The sequence below is a fragment of the Carassius carassius genome, chromosome 4, assembly GCF_963082965.1.
Source record: "Carassius carassius chromosome 4, fCarCar2.1, whole genome shotgun sequence".
NCBI classification, from domain to species: Eukaryota; Metazoa; Chordata; class Actinopteri; order Cypriniformes; family Cyprinidae; genus Carassius; species Carassius carassius.
This window is the reverse complement of record NC_081758.1, coordinates 5,758,004-5,778,132: the sequence shown is the minus strand read 5'-3', so window position 1 is coordinate 5,778,132 and position 20,129 is coordinate 5,758,004. Positions and strand designations below refer to the sequence as shown.

General features: G+C 39.4%; 1 protein-coding gene across 4 annotated transcripts in view; it reads right to left on the bottom strand.

The window, feature by feature from the left end:
- nup214 (nucleoporin 214) overlaps positions 1 to 20,129 on the bottom strand; it is a 48,229-nt gene that overhangs the window by 3,762 nt on the left and 24,338 nt on the right. For all 4 annotated transcript variants that reach the window (XM_059545438.1, XM_059545448.1, XM_059545428.1 and 1 more), the window contains exons 23-32: positions 17,849 to 17,951; positions 9,255 to 9,321; positions 8,771 to 8,849; positions 8,526 to 8,604; positions 8,222 to 8,274; positions 5,654 to 7,216; positions 3,229 to 3,299; positions 2,184 to 2,343; positions 1,933 to 2,085; positions 968 to 1,139 (exon numbers count right to left, since the gene is read on the bottom strand). In XM_059545438.1, the coding sequence (XP_059401421.1) occupies positions 968 to 1,139; positions 1,933 to 2,085; positions 2,184 to 2,343; positions 3,229 to 3,299; positions 5,654 to 7,216; positions 8,222 to 8,274; positions 8,526 to 8,604; positions 8,771 to 8,849; positions 9,255 to 9,321; positions 17,849 to 17,951 (2,500 nt within the window). The remainder of the gene's footprint in view (positions 1 to 967; positions 1,140 to 1,932; positions 2,086 to 2,183; positions 2,344 to 3,228; positions 3,300 to 5,653; positions 7,217 to 8,221; positions 8,275 to 8,525; positions 8,605 to 8,770; positions 8,850 to 9,254; positions 9,322 to 17,848; positions 17,952 to 20,129) is intronic.

Genomic DNA, 20,129 nt, shown 5'->3' with positions numbered 1-20,129 from the left:
CCATAAGACTGGCCTATCGATTTATGTGGACTACTTTTACAATCTCTTTATGAACATTTTTATGCTTGAGAGTTTTGGTTTCAATGCATGGACAAAAACAAGGTGAGAAAAATCTCTTAATCACTCCTGCTCGAGAGTTAGACCTGTTTGTTCAGCAAATCTACAGATGCTTGTCAACAGAACATAAAGATTTCATCCTTTATATTATAGTGTATTTTTAGTCAGTTTGATGTGAAGGTCATCTGTCTGTCATGATTAAAGAAGCTGCCCTGAGCATAGTCAGTCAAAACCACTCAAATCCACTTCAGTCAAACAGAAATATAATCATGTTTGTGTTTCACTTCATCTGCATGCAATCATGTTGAGAAGCAGAACATACAGCAGTGAGTCTGCTGATCTCTGAGGGAGACTCCTGATCTCTCTCACGGCCTGTAATCTCCCACACTGACTGCAGCATTGTTTTTAGGATAAACAATTATGTTATCAGTGTTTCTTATATATGCGCAAACATATTATGGTATTTTTATGCTTAAGTGGAGTCAAAAACTTAAATACAGCACCTTTAACTCTTGAATGTCAATAAAACCAAACAAAAATTTGGAACTAATGTTCATATTTCGGTTCTGTAAATGTATGCAAATGCATGCATATTTAAAAAGATGCTTATCATTTGCGTGTTTGAACAACATTCAGAAATCCTGTAATGTCACCATGTACTGTGATTAATTCACTAAGGAACTATGGTGATATCTATTAGTTTAAGATTGGACTCTTTTACCCTATATGGTGTCTTATACTGATGTTTTAGATATTTTTCCTTTTGTATGACAGCATTCTGTGATTGCGTTGTCCTTTTCACATCACAGAAACCATATGGCTCTGGGAGGATCTTACACACATTTACGTTAAATCAATGTATTACACTGGATGAGGCAGTCGTTTCGCAGACTGACCCAGTGGGACTCACCCAAATCCCCCAACGTTGGCAGCCGTGGTTCCCTCACCAAACACCTTCCCAGAGGAGGAGCCCAGCGGACTGCTGAAGGAAGGGGTGGAGCCAAAACCCGCAGACCCACCGAACGCTGGAGTTCCACCGAAAGTAGGAGGACTGCTAAAGACCGGCACGCCTCCGAAACCAGCTGCAGACCGCCAGACCAGAAACACACAGATCAGCATTAGTTCAGACAGGAGAACAGGAAGCATACTGCCATTGTTCAGGAAAGAGCGTCGTTCACTGAGCGCTCTGAAATTACAGCCAGCTGAATAATTCAGTGAGTCGTGTCATTGAATTACATTTTCAGGATCGCTGACATTAAAGTAAATGCCTGTTTGGTTAAAAAATGCAATTCAGTCAAGCTGAATTGAAAAGACAAACTGATCTTCATGATCAAAAACAGAGAAAATAATAGTAATAATAATGATAAATAAAAATAAAACAAAAACAATCATAACAACAATAACAACATAATAAAATAAAATAGATAAAAATAAAATGGCTAAAATCAAAATAATAATAAAAATAAGATAAAAATAAAATGGCTAAAATCAAAATAATAATAAAAATAAAATTAAACAAAAGTAACAAAGTATATAATATATAAAACAAAGTAATAATAATAATAACAACAACAACAAAAGTAATAACATAATAAAATTGATTAAATAAACAATAATAATTAAAATAAAGACAAAAAAATACAGTAATATAATAGACAATACAAAAGTTAATAAACAATAATAATAATAATAATAATAATAATAATATCAACAAATAAAATGAAAACAAAATAATAAATATAAATAATAACATTAAGAAAAAAAACGAACAAAAATAACAAACAAAATAATAATACTAAAAATTAAACAACAATAACAGTTCTTGTCATTATAATGTCCACCAGTCTGCATCACATTGTGTGGTGCTTGTTTGACCTGGTTTGGTGGGTGTAGAGAACGACCCGAAACCCTGTGCGGCCACAGACCCCGTGCTGGAGCTGAATGAACCGCTGGGTTTCTGTTCGCCAAACAAACTGCTGCCGAAACTAAAGCCCTTTGCTCCGCTGCTCCCAAACAGGTTAGGTGGAGCTGTAAACAAACCACACGAGAACTTCAGCGCTAATGCAGAGGACAATACAAATATCAGTGAAAAAAGTGAGTACAACAGTAAATATCAGTGTGCTCACCTGTATTAATGGGTTGACCGAATCCACCTGTGGCTGGCGATCCAAACGGGTTTTTGTTGGCAGCATCTTCACTGGGTTTTCCTCCAAGACCACTGAAAAATCCTGATCCTGATGAAGGGTTTCCAGTGCTTGACCCAAACAGACTTCCGCTTGACTGAGCCTGATGATAAAATCAGATAAAACAACCACAAATCCCCCCCCCCCCTGCAATTAGTGTATCAACCAGGGGTGTACCGGTACATGTATTCATCCTGAACAGTCAGGGTACGGACGTCACGGTTCAGTTTATACAATCAGACGATGAATACAGTCAATCATATAGGTGAGTGCATAGTAATGCAATGCTGAAAGAGCAGAAGAAGAGACAATCAATGCACCAACCCCAAACCCTGTCGACCAGCCATAAATTGGAAAAATTCATTTTTTGTAGATTTATTTAGGCCGGTCTCTATTCCGGAATTGGACACAAACTGCACTGCAATCATTTCCCAAAATGTAATTTGTTTGGAAATATTTCAAAGTCTGCAAACAGGATGCAAACACAAGCCAGAGATGCTGAAGACGGACACAAAGATGAGGAAATATCATACGAGGCAGAACAAGTTCATTGTTTGCGATGGGCAAAATATTGGAAGAAAAAATAATTTAATTAGTGGTGGTGGGTTATATGAGGAACTTTTCCTCTCCAATTAATGCGTATTATAGTAGTGCTTGCATGTGCAGCTGCTTTGTTTACAGCAGTAACCAACGAAACGCTGTATTGCTGCTGTTACACAAGCACCACCTGCTGGAGTGAAAACCTGAAACTTGTGTCTAACCAATGGAAATATACAGCCAATATGTAATTCGGGTTACAAAGCAGTCCTTCAGCAGACTGACAGCTCATCTTATTTCAAGGCCTGCAGCAGAGAAAATCCCCACTGCATGCTGATGAAACCCCATCACTGAATCGGAGACTGAGACTCAAACACGCACATCCAACTGAATAATAACCTGCCTGCTTTAGCAGGTGAAGAGCTTATGATGTGTTTTGGAAGGACTGTACCTGTCCAAAGACGCCGGATCCGGTGGCCTGCTGTCCAAACACTGATGAGGTGGAGGTGCTGCTGCCAAACACTGAACAAAAAACACACGCAGATATTAAGAGATCAAACATAAAACTCTTTGTGCTTATTCTTTAGCACTGGATGAAAAACAGTCTCAAAAGTATTAAATGCATACACAATCATATATGAACTTGATAAACACTGCAAATGCATCATACTATCCACAACCTTTCAAATACCTTTCAAAAAAATTGAAACAAGGATCATTGCAACAAGGATGATGCATATTTGTGGATCGAGTGGAATGCAGGCATTCATTGACCATCCTATTTGATTCACTTGGATTTTGAAACTTGATTGTCTGATTGAAACATTGACTTTCGACACTCTTCATGCTCCTCTATCTGCTTGACTGATTCAGTAATGCACAGATGAAAAAAAACCAAGCAAACAGCAGTTGATCTCAAACATGCAGTCAACAAGAGTTTATACTGCAGCATGGAATGAAATCCCTCTCAAATATGAATAAATTAATGCAAAATCATCTATGAAATGATAAACACTGCATATGTGCTGTATTGTACTAGCCACAATCAAATCCAGAATTAAAGGTGAAGCGATTTGTACAAATAAAGACATGTTTGTGAATACAAATGTTTTTGTATTGGTGTATCAGAATTTGTGCAAGCAACAAAGATGATGCACATTTGATTAATTTGAATGTTGAGACTGAAACATTGACTTTCAACACTCCGTTTACCCTCTATCCATTTGACGGATTCAGTAATGCACAGCTCATCTCAAATGTCATTGATTATCCAGAACATAATATGCAGTCTAAGGTGATTCCGACAGACACATCTGCAACATTTTAATCAGCACATTCTTAAGAGTTCTACCGCGCCACGAGACCTCCAGACGCGCGTAAACGCGTCTTTACATTGACTTAACATTGAAATCATTCGCGCCAGACGCTCTAATCGCGTTTGCTGTGAACGCAGCATACTGCACTTTCGGATTTCTTTATTTTCTTTTTCTGCTTGTTTGTAAGTTTTGTTACATCTATATTTTTTAATTGTTTAATTATTTTAAAATTAATAGTGTACATATTTGGTTAAAAACGATTCCCTATTTTCATTTTCGAAACTTTTTTTGGTTGGTCCGATCAATTGTGCAATCGATTTTCAAACTAAAAGTGACAGCCCTACTAAATATCAACACGTTTAATGTAGCTATTGTCTTTCTTCACATATCACTTAGCCCCTTTTCCAACATCGTAACTAAAACAATCCGAATATAGGGAATAATAAAACGTGGATTTACAGTGAATTTTTTGCATGATTTTAAGAAAAAAAAAAAAAATACCCTACATAGTTTAGATTATGCCTATGCGATAAAATAATAAAAATCATTAGGGCAATATAATGTTCATTGTTAAAACGATCTCGGTCACTAAACAGTGCTTTGAGATCCGTTGCTCCGTTCTGTAATCTACACTACACCAGGCTCATGTGTAAATGTGGGACAATCCCTCTGGGGTTAAGAGTATTGATGGAGTGAAGGCTCATATCTCACTTCTAGTCGTGATCAGGAGCATTTCTAGCCATCAGTACTGGTACTGGGGCTGTGGGCCACACCGCCCCCACCACCCCCTATTTCGGTGATACAATCAAATAAATTTATGAATTCTGTTTCAGATAGTGAACTGTAAACATTACCTCCTCTACTATTATTGTTTTTGGCCTTATGAAGTATCACATTACAACATGGGAAACCGTGTCACTGCATGAATGAAATGTGCGATTGAATTCAACTGAATCACAAACAATTTGCCAACTTCTTGCAAACCACCTTGACCAACTGAATCAATAGCGATTAATTTGTAAATAGCTACATCTACTTCTAAACAGATGACAGAAAACACAGAACATGATTGCTGAAATATTCTCAAGTTGGTATGGCAACCTTAATCAATCAGACCTGAACTAGCTAATCAAGGCGTTCAGAGTTACTTGATAATGACGGGCAGGTGTGTTGGAGCAGGGTTGGATCTTAAGACTTAGGGCTCATGCTTAGCCGCTTTACTGATGAGATGTGCATGATAATCACATGCGATAATGTGCAAACCTATGAACACTGCAGGATGGTAGCTCTCGGGGAGCAGGGTTGGAGTATATGGTAATCTCCACCATCAGACAAGGATTTAGAAGTAGTATTTCACTGGGACTCGTACCCCAGTAAAAAAAAAAGATAAAATAAATAAAAAAATAAAATTCTAGCGAGCAACTACTGAGCAACTCTAATAAAGCAACCTCTTAGTTAGCACTAGCCCTATGCCTTATCCACTACACCTAATGTATAATTTCTACATCCTATTCCTTCCTGTCAGAATTTGTGAAAAAAAAGAAAGAAAAGAAAACCCACTTGATTGTTGTCCAAAGCCGAATCCAGAGGAGGATGCTGTGGTGGTGTTGCTCCCAAATGTGGATCCCTGGCCAAAGCCTGAGCTGGACTGTCCAAAGACAGGAGCGCTGCTCTGGCCAAAGAGCCCAGTTCCAGTGCTGGGTATGGAGCTGGTGCCGCTGGCTACAAAGGAGAAGGAACTGGCACTGTTGGCGCTAGAGGATCCAAACAGTCCTCCTCCTCCGCTGCTGGTGGCTGATGTGGTGGAGGCCACAGCTGGCTGCCCAAACCCAGAACTTGCGCTAAATGCCGGCTGAGCAAAAGAGAAGCTGCTAGCAGTTCCAGAGGCGGCAGGCTGGCCAAAACCTGCACCGGCACTCTGTCCAAAGGCAGGTTTGCCAAAGCCAGAGGTGGTAGAATTGGTGCCAAAGTTGGTAGTTCCGAAAGCTGTGGTCTGAGTGACTGAAGAGGGTTGTTCGAAGACTGGGCCTGGTGTTGGAGCTGTGCTGGTGGTGATGGCTGCAGATGGGATGGAGGAGGCCACTGTAGCGACAACACTGGTAAGACTGATGGCTCCTACGGTCAGATTGTCTGTGCCACTTGAAGGTGGGGCAAAGATTGAGCCTGGTTTGTCGGATGCTGGAACTGAAGATGAGGTGGTTGCTGGTATCTCTTGGGGTAAAGGAGTGGCTGTGGAAGTGCTGGTGGTCTTGGGGGGAGGATCAGACACTGGCTCTGCTGCAGGAGGCTCAGAAACAGGCACCAGGATCTCAGATGGTGGGGTAAGTGAGAGAGGAGGATAGGGCGACACCCCAAGGGTTGGAGGAGATGGGGGCTTGTTGGAAGTAGCTTTAGTAGGCTCAGATCTGGTGGGAGCAGGGGCTTCAGTGACTGGTATGGCTGATGGAGCAATTAAGGTTGGTGGTTTAGGACTGGGTTCTGCTGGAGGTTCCTTAGGTTCAGTATCAGTGGAGGGAGCTGGCTCAGTTGAAGTCGTCGTCTCTGGCTGTAGGGACTTCATTGGAAGAGTTAGCGTTTCTGACAAAGGTGCTTGCAGAAGACTACTGAAAGAAGTGGCAGCTGTAGAAAAGGAAGATGTTGAGGGAATGGTGAAAGTTGGCTTTACTGAAGGAGCAGTTCCCTCCTGTGGTTTAAAGGTGAATGTAGGTGTGGCAAATCCTTGTGCCATAGTCGTCTTTGGAGCATCTGCTGCAGCATCTGTTGATTCTGATAAACTTCCAGTTTCTGCAGCCTTGATTTGTGCAGAACCAAATTCAAATCCTGTAGATCCATTGCCAGGTGGTCCAAAGGAGAAACTCAAGGTGGTCTTGGGAGCTTCATTTAATTCTTCATTTTGGCCCACTCTTAAGCCAGAAAAAGAGCCGAGAGTTTCTCCAGCATTGCCCTGGGCTTTGGGAGCTTGAGGGAGTTTAGATGGCTCAGGAGGTGGTGTAGAGGAGCTCACGCTGTGTGCAGGAGATGCCAATTTTGGAAAAGGCACCTCAGACCCCACAGGACCAAACGCCATCTTTGTTCCCATGCTGCTTGCAAAAGAGAACTTGCCCGGTAGGCTAGAACTCTTTGCTATTTGCAAAAGTGCAAAAGGGGAAAAAGTCATTTAATAAGAGAGGTGTCACTACTAAACATTCAGCAAGGTTGGTGGTTTAGGACTCACACATTCTGCATTGACTCACACATTCTGCATTGACTATTGGTCGAATTGTGCTAAATGGATTTCAACATGGGAAATGGTTTTACACAAAGCTGCAAATGCAACACTCTTATTAATAGGGGTCTAAATCAGTGGTTATCAATGTCCCCACTATTCATAACAATATTTCATGCCTGGCTTGCCCCTTTTAATTACCGTATTTTTCGGACTATAAGTCGCACCTGAGTATAAGTCGCATCAGTCCAAAAATACGTCATGATGAGGGAAAAAACATATATAAGTCGCACTGGACTATAAGTCGCATTTATTTAGAACCAAGAATCAAGAGAAAACATTACCGTCTACAGCCGCGAGAGGGCGCTCTATGTCTTCAGTGTAGGCTACAGGAGCACTGAGCAGCATAGAGCGCCCTCTTGCGGCTGGAGACGGTAATGTTTTAACTTGGTTCATTTCTCTTAGTTCATGTCAAATTAATTTTGATAAATAAGTCGCACCTGACTATAAGTTGCAGGACCATCCAAACTATGAAAAAAAGTGCGACTTATAGTCCGTAAAATACGGTAAATGAAATTAGGAGGGATCCATAGATGAAAGTAACTAACTAAGATAATAATAATAAAAATAATATAATTTTTGAATTCCAGAAACTTGGGGCTAAGTTAAAAGAAGAACTCTCTTGATTTGTATTTGTTTATTTCAAAGATTTTTTAAATATTTTAAATAAGTTTAAGTTTGCTAAGGCCCCCTTGTGGGCCTCGGTCCCTGGTTGAGAACACATGCTCAAAATTATTTGGAGGTTTCTGCAGAATCTGGCAGTCCTGGCCATTGACACAGAACATTTCTGACTAATACAGTGTTAAAAGTGAATAAGATCAAATGTTTGCATTTCTAAATGACACAAAACACATAGATGATACCTTGAGTGTTGTTGGTGTCCTGTGATTGAGAGGTGAAACTGAACCCTGATGACCTGTGAAACAGCAAACAGCACACTCTGCGTCTAAACCACATACTGGAGTCCGTATTTATATTCAAACAATATAAAGACATTAGACATGCTTAATATTCCAGTATATCAGAAATGCTGCTGAAGAGACACAAGAGCAAAGTTGTATGAATAATATAGACTAGATCAAGATAACCACTCATAATCATCAATAACAACCATGAAGACCTGTACTGAAATTAAGGGGGTCCCTGTAATAATGTTTGGTAACTTACGGAGCAGTAAATGAGAAGCTCTTTGAGTTCTTCTCACTGATGGATGAAGAAGCTCCTGCATCAGGTTTAGCAGCTCCACCTGTAGCAACCCAAACACAAACCAGTTCATTACTACGATCAAATCCTTACTCCATAGATAATGGAGAATAAACTAAGTAGTGCGGCCCTCATTTCATCTGTTTAGCATTTATTATTCTTATACTATACTATTTGTACATATGTGGGAACTCTTGAGTCACACTCACCAAACACAAGACTAGCTGATGTAGTCTGGGCTGGACCTGCCAGTGGTGCTGGGACCTTTAACACACCTTGAAATGAATTCTGCAAGTAAAAACAATGGTTACACCAACATGGCAGATGTTTGTTCACTCTGGAGACTTTGTGCTCGTGATCATCTACAGCGATATCGTTGACTTGATTGCAAATAAATGCACAGACACTATTTAACTGAACAGAGATGACATAACTGAATCCAATGATGAACTGCCTTTAACTATCATTTTTTGCATTATTGACACTGTTTTCCTAATGAATGTTGTTCAGTTGCTTTGACGCAATGTATTTTGTTTAAAGCGCTATATAAATAAAGGTGACATTGACATTGACATCTGTAAGAGGAAATCCTTGTTACTAACACTGAATTCTGATAAAAAGAAGTCTGACATTTCAATCAGCAGAAACTGTACTATTGTGACTGGTGTTTGGAGCAGCTCATGTGTGACTCACTTTATTGGCTTCCACCGTTGCCAGAACTTGCTGAACCACCTGAGCCGCAGATGCTGGAACAGATGCACTACACATAAAACAGAGACATGACAAGAGCTGAAACAATTTGTCTACATTGTCAACAATAAAAAATTGTCTACAAATATGTTTGTATCAAGCAGTCATTTGATCTCATACAACCTAATGTAAGGGCCTGAAATAACACGTTTTCTCCAGTGTGGCACTTTAGCGCAGGACTGTAATTAAATTCAGTAGAAGACACATGGAGCTTATAAGAGTTTGAATGTAAACACAGTCGACCCAGGTGGTGCTGAGAGTGGCGTTTAGATGAATAAGTAAATATGTGCAGCACATTTTCCTCTCAATAACAAACAAACAGCAGATAAGAAAGCATCTGATCATTGCGATATTGATTTAAAGCCAGCAGCTATACAGGATTTAATAGGGCAGTCACTAATGATTATTTTAGTAATCGAGTAACTAGTTGATAATTCCTTTTTTTTGTGGTAATAAAAATAGACTTAAGTGGACAATAGACTTTAAAATGACTTAAAATACCTATATAATAGCAATTGGGCAATTATAATTGGTTCAAATAAAATATCAAAAGCAAATAATCACATGGTTACAATAAACAAAGCAGTACATAATGTAATAAAAGAATATACATTTAACTTATGTAAATTATGTATTGTATCAAATGGCTGCAGGATAGAGCCAACAGCTGGAGTTGGAGGTGGTCCATGCATGTAAATTATAACTGTTTGTGTGGAGCAGCATTTACTGTGAACAGAGCTGGTCTGAAAAGTTCAATTAAATATATTTATTTAATTGAATAACAGCCTTTGTGATTTCACAGTAGCATAATGCTTTAATATGATTTGTAAACAATTTTTATATATTGTGCATATTTTGAAATAATAATGCTTTTCATGGATTCTCATCCTTAGTATGTGCCACTTAAATGGCAAAATGCCATTAATCAACAATGGCAAAATGCAATCAATGTTTTTCTTTTTCTTTTTTTTAAATAATCAAGTATTCAAATTTAATCAATGAATCTTGGCAGCCTGGTCTGATTACCGGTTTTAAGGTGTACAGCAATTTGAAAATTTCATGGTTTCAAAACCACTAATATTGGTAGATGGTAGGGTCAGAATTTGGCGTAAAGAACATGAAAGCATGGATCCATCCTGCCCTGTCTCAATGGTTCAGTCTGGTGGTGGTGTAAGGGATATTTTCTTGGCACACTTTGGCCCCTCTTAGTACCAATTGAGCATTGTTTAAATGCTCAATTTAACACAGCCTGCCTGAGTATTGTTGCTGACCATGTCCATCCCTTTATGACCACCATGTACCCACCATGTTTAGGGATGCTGGGATGCATCTGAGAAACATCCTGAGCATTTGAACAAAAGAGTTCTGATGTTCTGCGTTCACGTTTCTTTTTCCTTCACGTCTGAGCCTGTGAGCATGATGCTCATACACAGCACAGGAAGTCCATGTGGAAAGTGTCCTGCGGGCTGTTCAGGACAAATATCAGCCACTATAGTGCCGGTCAGACAGACACAGAGTGAGCAGAAAGAAAGGCTCAAGTGACCAAGATGATGTTGAAAAACAGCAACTGAAGCAGAGGAATAGAAGTGCTCTGATAAACAGCTCGAGTGCTTGAATCGCAGTGACCTCATTACAATGGTATCCTGACCTTGACATGGTGAACAAACAAAATGAACTCAAGTGTGTGTGTGTGTATGTGTGTGTGTGTGTGTATGTGTGTGTGTGTGTGTGTGTGTGTGTGTGTGTGTGGACATTCCACATGGGTCTCTTTCTGCATCAGAATGAGAGATCATTACAGAGAGGAAGAGACACACTAACACACACACACACACACACACACACACACACACACACACACGCACACACACAAGGTGAACACTACTGAAGTGCATATTGCGCAATACAGATTAGGGAGGACAGTATCTATTAGGGGCGGCACGGTTCAACTTTTTCACGGTTCGGTTTGTTTCACGGTTTTAGAGTCACGTGAATGTTAGAATACTATATCCAACTACAAGCAACAGCACAAATAAATACAATAGAGTAAAGATGCAAACAATAAACAGTGATTTTCAGTTTTTTAGGCAGGTTTAGCATTAGTTTTTAGGTACAGAAATTGAATAAAGTAATCAAATGTAAAACAGCATTGCATATTGGACTGTATAAATTAAAGCTTATTCTTTATTAAAGTTACAAAGTACTTTTTAATCAGGTGCAGTGAGTGATTTCTTTGTTGTTACTGTTCGATTAATATAAAGCCTGTCACTTTAAGAGAATGCACTGATCCAGCAGGACTACGTTCAGCCGGCTATGTCTGCTGTAGGATACTTACCAAAACCGGCATTTTGACAATTTTTGTCTGAATTTGACCATTTAAACAAAACTTCAGAGAGAGCTTAATATTTGCGCGCATTCTGAGGCACGGGTTTGCGCGCTTCGGACGAGCGCACGCACAAATCTTCTTACTGCGCGCGGGAGCTCGCGTCCTCTGGCTCTTAAATGTGACAAAGCTTAAATGAGTTTAGGTTAAATACATATTAATGTGTGCTGTTCAGGTCTCATCTGTGCGCGCACGCTCTCAGCACCCGGGTGATGACGGAATAAATGACTGCTCATATTCCAGCATACTACATTCGCATTGATCAAGAGTGAATGGTTTGTCCAGGGTTTTTTTTTTTTTTTTTTTTTATTTATTTTTTTCTCATCGCTATTTTTGTAATGTCTGGGAACCCAGAATGCGCATCCATCAACAGAAACATATATTAGTTGAACCCAGTTTGTTTTACGTGCTATTTATAGCAAACCTTATTACAGATGCTTTGTCAGATTTAAACTGAACCGCGGTCCCAGCGCGTGCCGAACAGTGTGTGGTGAACCGAACGGTTCGGGTTTTTTGGAGGACTATAACTATAATGATTAACTATCAAATTTTAATAATTGTTTTAATTCTATGATAATAGTTAAGCTTACATCACCGATACAACAATAACAACAGAGGAACAATAATAATATAACTATTTTCAGAAAGATTTTTCTAGCTGATGAACGGTAAAAACATTGATAGCCAATCAGAATCAAGAAAGAGACTGCAGTTAATATGACTTCTTAGTTCACAGCACACAGGGTCAGGTTTAGAGTGTGATGCATTGTGACTTTGGCAGATGTATTTGATCATTGACATACTGCCGAAAAAGGGTGACTACTGTGGTGGTCTTTGGCTCTTAACACAGCAGTGTTTGTGTGTGTGCACCTGCTGCCTCAGGCCGAGCAGTTTGAGCGTTAATAATACATGAGTCTGGGTTAAAGTTGCATGGGACATTCTGTCTTGTGCATTCACACACAGATGAGGCGTCTCCCTGCTCACATGTAACACAACACTTAGAAACACACAGACATAAGATATGCCTCCACTGAGCTCGGACAGCACTAGTCAGGCTGTCAGCACAGGAAATGATGTCAAATCATGTCACTCACAGTGCTGACCACAAACTCTCACATCCTGCTGTGTGTCAGTGCACAACACTGGACAAAAAAAAACACTACACACTTACAACTAGTCTTAATCTCATGGCCCTAACAGAGACCTGGATCAAACCAAAGGACACTGCTACACCTGCAGCACTCTCCAATAATTTCTCATTTTCCCACTCCCCCCGTTTGACTGGAAGAGGTGGAGGTACTGGTCTGCTCATCTCTAATGATTGGAAATTTAATCCTTTACCATCTTTGGGTATCAACAGCTCCTTTGAATCTCATTCAATTACGGTTACCTACCCTCTTAAAATACATTTTGTAGTTGTCTATCGACCCCCAGGACCACTAGGTAACTTTTTGGATGAATTATATGTGTTGCTCTCAACCTTTCCTGAGGATGATACTCCCCTAGTTATGCTTGGAGATTTCAACATCCACCTAGATAAACCTCTGTATGCCGATTTCCAGACTCTGCTTGCCTCTTTTGATCTCAACCGAGTATCAACTACTGCTAATCACAAATCAGGCAGCCAACTGGACCTTTTTTATACACGACACTGCTCTACTGATCATGTTCTGGTTACTCCACTGCACACCTCAGATCACTTCCTCCTCATTCTTAACCTCAACATGGTCCCTGACACATCACTTACCCCTCCACATGTCATCTTTCGACGTAACCTACGCACACTTTCACCCTCCCGGCTATCTGCAATGGTTTCATCTTCACTTCCTTCCCCTAAACTGTTTGCATCTTTGGATGCTAACAGTGCTACTGATACTCTCTGCTCCACTCTTACATCTTGTTTAGACACTGTTTGCCCCTTATCTTCCAGGCCAGCCCGTAACACCCCTTTTGCCCCTTGGTTATCTAATGTTGTACACAAACACCGTTCTAAGCCTAGAGCTGCTGAAAGGGTGTGGCACAAATCCAAAAATACTACTGACCTTAATGTGTATCAGTCACTCCTATCTTCCTTCTCTGCTAATGTCTCCACTGCTAAAATGACATACTACCATAACAAAATTAACAATTTGTCTAACTCTCGCATGCTTTTTAAAACATTTTCCTCACTTCTTTGTCCTCCTCCTCCTGCTTCATCTCTAATAGCTGACGACTTTGCCACGTTTTTCATTAATAAAATTAAACACATCAGTGCACAATTTTCCACACCACAATCAGTCAATTGATGATCCTATTCCATCTAATCTCCCTCAAATCATTTCCCCTGCAGTTGTACCTTCACTCACTCACATCATCAACACATCCCTCCACACTGGTGTTTTCCCCTTATCATTTAGACAGGCTCGTATAACTCCACAACTTAAGAAACCCAACCTCAACCCATCCATTTTAGAGAACTACAGACCAGTTTCCCTTCTTCCTTTCATTGCAAAAACACTTTAACGAGCTGTGTTTAACCAAGTCTCTACATTTCTCACACACAACAAACTCCTTGACAGCAACCTATCTGGCTTCAGAAGTGGACATTCAACTGAGACTGCCTTGCTCTCAGTTGTTGAAACTCTAAGGCTGGCAAGAGCGAAATCCAAATCTTCAGTACTTATCCTGCTTGATCTGTCCGCTGCTTTTGACACGGTTACCACCAGATCCTCCTATCAACCCTACTGGCAAAGGGCATCTCAGGAACCGCACTTCAATGGTTTGAGTCTTACCTATCAGATAGGTCCTTCAAAGTATCTTCGAGAGGTGAAGTGTCCAAGTCACAACATCTAACCTACTGGGGTGCCTCAGGGCTCAGTTCTTGGACCACTTCTCTTCTCTGTCTACATGGCATCATTAGGTTCTGTCATTCAGAAACATGGCTTTTCATACCACTGCTATGCTGATGACACTCAACTCTACCTCTCATTCCATCCTGATGATCTGACGGTAGCTATTCGCATCTCAGCTTGTCTAAAAGACATTTCTTGCTGGATGATGGACCATCACTTTCAACACAACCTTGCCAAGACAGAACTGCTTGTGATTCCAGCAAACCCATCGTTTCATCACAATTTTAACCATCATGTTAGGCACATCAACCATAACTCCTTCAAAAACAGCGAGAAGCCTTGAAGTTATGATTGATGATCAGCTGACTTTTTGGACCACATTGCTAAAACTGTCCAATCCTGCAGATTTGCTTTATTCATCATCAAGAAGATCAAGCCCTTTCTTTCGGAACATACTGCACAACTCCTTGTTCAAGCTCTTGTTATGTCCAGGCTGGACTAGTGCAATGCCCTCTTGGCAGGTCTTCCAGCCAGTTCTATCAAACCTTTACAATTAATCCAGAATGCGGCAGCAAGATTAATTTTTAATGAGCCAAAAAGAAAACACATCACACCTCTGTTTATCAATCTGCACTGGCTTCCAATAGCTGCTCGCATAAAATTCAAGGCATTGATGTTTGCCTACAAAACTACCACTGGCTCTGCACCCATTTAACTAAATTTGTTACTTCAAACTTAACGTCGCTTGATTGTTCCATCCCAAAGAAGCACAAAGTCACTTTTACGGACTTTTAAATTAAATGTTCCCTCCTGGTGGAATGACCTCCCCAACTCAAATACGAGCAGCTGAGTCCTTAGCCATCTTCAAGAATCGACTTAAAACCCATCTGTTCCATCTTTATTTGACCCTCTAACTTTAACACTCACTATTCTAATTCTATTCTTTAAAAAATCTAACTACCTTTCTAATCTTTTTGTATTCTATTTTCTAAAGTTTCATTAAAAAAAAAACAACAACCTGCAAACAAAAACACAAATAAATGCAATAGAATAAAGAGAGCTATGAAACTAAGTTTTTTAGGTTAAGTAGGTTTTTATTCAGGTAGGAAATACTACAGAAATTAAAGTAATCAATTTTTGTAATTTTTTTTAATCAAAAGGTGATTTGTGTAGTCTTCATCATAAATTAAATACAAATTAATGCTTACCATTAAAGTTATAAAACGTATTCAGTCAAGAGCAGAATGTGATTTTCTTTTCTTTTGTTCTTTGATTAACATGACAGACATCAGCAGGAATATTGGATTTAAGAGTTCATCCACGTACCCAATATACTGTTACACAACATGTGGTCCCTTTCTCAACTATTTACCGTTCCAAAAACGGGATACTTGCCTAGACTGGTATTTTGACTTATTTTTCTATGTATTTGAACGTTTTAGTGCAAATGCCACTCATTTTGGTATTTAAGGCACACAATTTAAGGATTTTTGCTACAGGCCCAGATGGGCTAATTGCCCTGCTAACATTTTCACTGGCTCTGCCACAAAAAAATACAATAGTTGCCGTTATCATTGTTTTAGATCTGATCTCGTATTCCAAAAAATACGCTTATATGACACCAATATTTAAGATACCAATTCGATTTTACAATTCTCTATTTCAATTACAATACCACAGCAAAAATAAACAAATGTAAAGTTTGAACATTATTAAAGACAAGTGACAGCCACTAAATAAAAACAAATGAAAAAATTACCATCTACAACCAATTTTACAAATTATATGTTTGTTTTAAAATGCTCTTAACATTCTGATTAATAATGCTAAATATTGGGTTAGGGTTAGTCGGACTGAGGGTCACATATAGATGAAAAATAACTGTTTGCAGCATTGTTTTCTGCAGTGTTTTAACAAAAGTATCAATCTATTTTGCTGCTCACCGTGTTTTTGCGTCTTTTTTTAAAATAACCACATCACTTGCAGCCCTTAAATGGCACTTTACTGTCATTATAGAGAATCAGTGCACACGGGAAGGGATTGAATGAAGTGTGTTTGGCTTGAGATAATAAATAAATAAACAAATAAATAAATAAATAAATACACGCACGTGTATATATATATATATATATATATATATATATATATATATATATATATATATATATATATGTGTGTGTGTGTGTGTGTGTGTGTGTTTAAAGAAATACAGCTGAAAGATCATTACAATAAACAATCCTGAGAGCTTGTGGTGTGAACTGCTCCATTGTTTTTAAGCGTTGCTCACTTTATCTAAGGTGCTGCCACTGCCATAATGTCTAGCGAGGATCAAGCCGAGGCCTGGACCACACTCCGCCATTTGAAAATGCATGGTTGATGTTATAGTTACTGTTAACATCAACAACTATAGCTGTAATAACTATTACAATATCTATGATAACATTAACGATACTGACAAAAATATAAATAACTAAAATGTTAACAATATTTGAAATAACTATAATGCAATTGGTAATAATAATGTTAATGACAACTATAACTATTAATAATTATATCAGTAAGTTAACTATAAAAATAACTATAAAATAGTATTATAATGCTAACATTAATAATACTGACGACTATAGCAGTAACTAAAACAGCAAACGGTAATGTGCTGTGTTCTGTGATGGACAGATTTGTGTGGTCATGTGACCACCCAGTCCAGCAAATGTGAAATGTTATTTTATGAATATTCAAAGCTATTCTAGCTTTAATCTTTTAATGTGCGCTTCTGCAGTTAAATGAGAGCTGCTGTTGGTCAACACACGATTCCATCTGCTGTTGTTCATCATGCACTGCTGCAGATAATAGGGTCTGAGCGTGCTCACATTTGTGGTCTAAATGCACCCCTGAGGGCAGATGAGCTCATGTGAAAGGATAAAACAGGACACTGTACACATGCATAGCCCATAATAAATACAGACCCTGATGTCTGCCTCATTTTAGACCCAGAGAAAGAGGATCTCACACACACACACACACACACACACACACACACACACACACACACAAGCAGTCAGCACAGCAAATGAACATTAGATTTGTTCTAAGTACATGCTTATGCTGTGCATAATGAGCGTGTGTGATTTGTGGTGTGAGCTCTGTGTCATAGTGAATGAACTATCACAGTTATACAAACATAAAAACAACCCAGAATAATGCATATTGCATGCATTTTCAATCAGTACATACGGAGCGCTCCCAGCAGCACTTTAGTCAGTGTGAAAAATCATACAAACAGCCCATAATTCCCCTGCCGTGGTTGCAGTGTGAAGGTCTCTTACCTGATGATGGTGGACACCGGTATTGGCGGACCTTTATCCTTCAGTTCCTGTACGTTTACCACCTGAGGAACCATCTTCAGTGTAGACTCTGTTAGAGATGCTCCTGAAGAAAATGACAGACATACTGTAACAAACACATGAATAATTGTGTGTAGCCCACAGTAGCAGATATATTTTTCATGAAGGGATATTCTGACATTAAATAAATTTGCTCATCAGATTTACATTTACATTCAGTAAACACTTATCCAAAGTGACTTACAAATGAGGACAATGGAAGTAATCAAAATCAACAAAATAGCAATGATATGCAAGTGAAAAAAGAAAAAGATAGAATGCAAAAAAGAGTAGAGAAGCTAGTGTTAGTTTCTTTCTTTCTTTAAAAAAAACAAACAAAAAAACAATGTGTTAGTAAATGAACAGAGTGCAAGTCTAAAAGCGTAGAATTATTTTTTATTCTTAAATTTTTTTTTTTTTTTTAGTAGAATTAGAATAGAGTGCTAAGGTTAGAGGATCAAAAAGATGGAAGAAATGTGTTTTTAGCCGATTCTTGAAGATGGTCAGATTGAGTTGGGCATGTCATTACATCATGAGGGAACAATCAATTTAAAAGTCTTTGAAAGTGATTTTGTGTTTCTTTGGGATGGCACAATAAAGTGATGTTCACTTGCAGAACGTCAGCTTTTAGAGGGCACATAAATCTGAAGTAATGAATTACGGTAAAGGGGTGCAAAGTCAGTAGTGGTTTTGTAGGCAAACATCAGCGTCTTGAATTTTATGTGAGCAGCTACCGGTAGCCAGTGCAAATTGTTAAACAGAGGTGTGACGTGCATCCTTTTTGGCTCGTTTAAAATGAATCTTGCTGCCGCATTCTGGATTAATTGTAGAGGTTTGATAGAACTGGCTGGAAGACCTGCCAAGAGAGCATTGCAATAGTTCAGCCTACACAGAACAAGAGCTTGAACAAGGAGTTGTGAAGCATGTTCCGAAAGAAAGGGCCTGATCTTTTTGATGTTGAATAAAGCAAATCTGCAGGACCGGGCAGTTTAAGCAATTTGGTTTGAGAAAGTCAGCTGATCATCAATCATAACGTCAAGGATTCTGAGTAAGTCAGCTGATCATCAATCATAACTTCAAGGATTCTGGCTGTTTTTGAAGGAGTTATGGTTGATTTGCCTAACTGGATTGTGAAATTGTGATGAAATGATGGGTTTGATGGAACCAAAAGCAGTTCTGTCTTGGCAAGGTTGAGTTGAAGGTGATGATAATTCATCCAGCAAGAAATGTCTGTTACACAAGCTGAGATGCGAGCAGCTATCGTCGGATCATCAGGATGGAATGAGAGGTAGAGTTAAGTGTCATCAGCATAGCAGTGATATGAAAAGCCATTTTTCATGACAGAACCTAGTGATGCCATGTAGACAGAAAGAGAAGTGGTCCATGAACAGAGCCCTGAGGCACCCCAGTAGTTAGATGTTGCGACTTGGACACCTCACCTTTCCAAGACACCTTGAAGAACCTATCTGAAAGAGAAGACTCAAACCACTGGAGTGCGGTTCCTGAGATGCCCTTTGCCAATAGGGCTGACAGAAGGATCTGGTGGTTATACGTGTCAAAAGCAGTGTACAGATCCAGCAATATAAGTATTAAAGGTTTGGAATCTGCTCTTGCCAGTCATAGGGCTTCAACAACTGAGGGCAAGGCAATCTCGGTTGAATGTCCACTTCGGAAACCAGACTGGTTGCTGTCGAGGAGGTTCTGTGTGAGAAAGGCAGAGACTTGGTTGAACACAGCTTGTTCAAGTGTTTTTGTAATGGAAAAACACACTAAGGATTACTAAGGATTAATGAGCTCCTGGATTCATGAATATTAATCAGGTTTTGTGCATTCGCACAAACTGATTTACAATAATCAAAACAGGGACAATAGGTGAGCGCCAGCCAATGAGATTGCCGTTTGCGCATTAGCTCTGCCCACTACTGGAAAACCTGACAGTTCTTAAAAGCTGAATAAATCCAAAAGGAACGTCGCTATTTTAACAGGAAAATATAACAACACACTAGTGTTTATGGTACGTCAAATTCAGGTGCATTGCACATCCATTCAGATGAACTGAAAAACGTACTCTGTTACTTAAGTGAAAAAGTGAAAGTGGCGTGACACACACAGAGCAGTGAACACACACACACACTTTGAACACACACCCAGAGCAGTGGGCAGCCATTTATGCTGCGGCGCCCGGGGAGCAGTTGGGGGTTCGATGCCTTGCTCAAGGGCACCT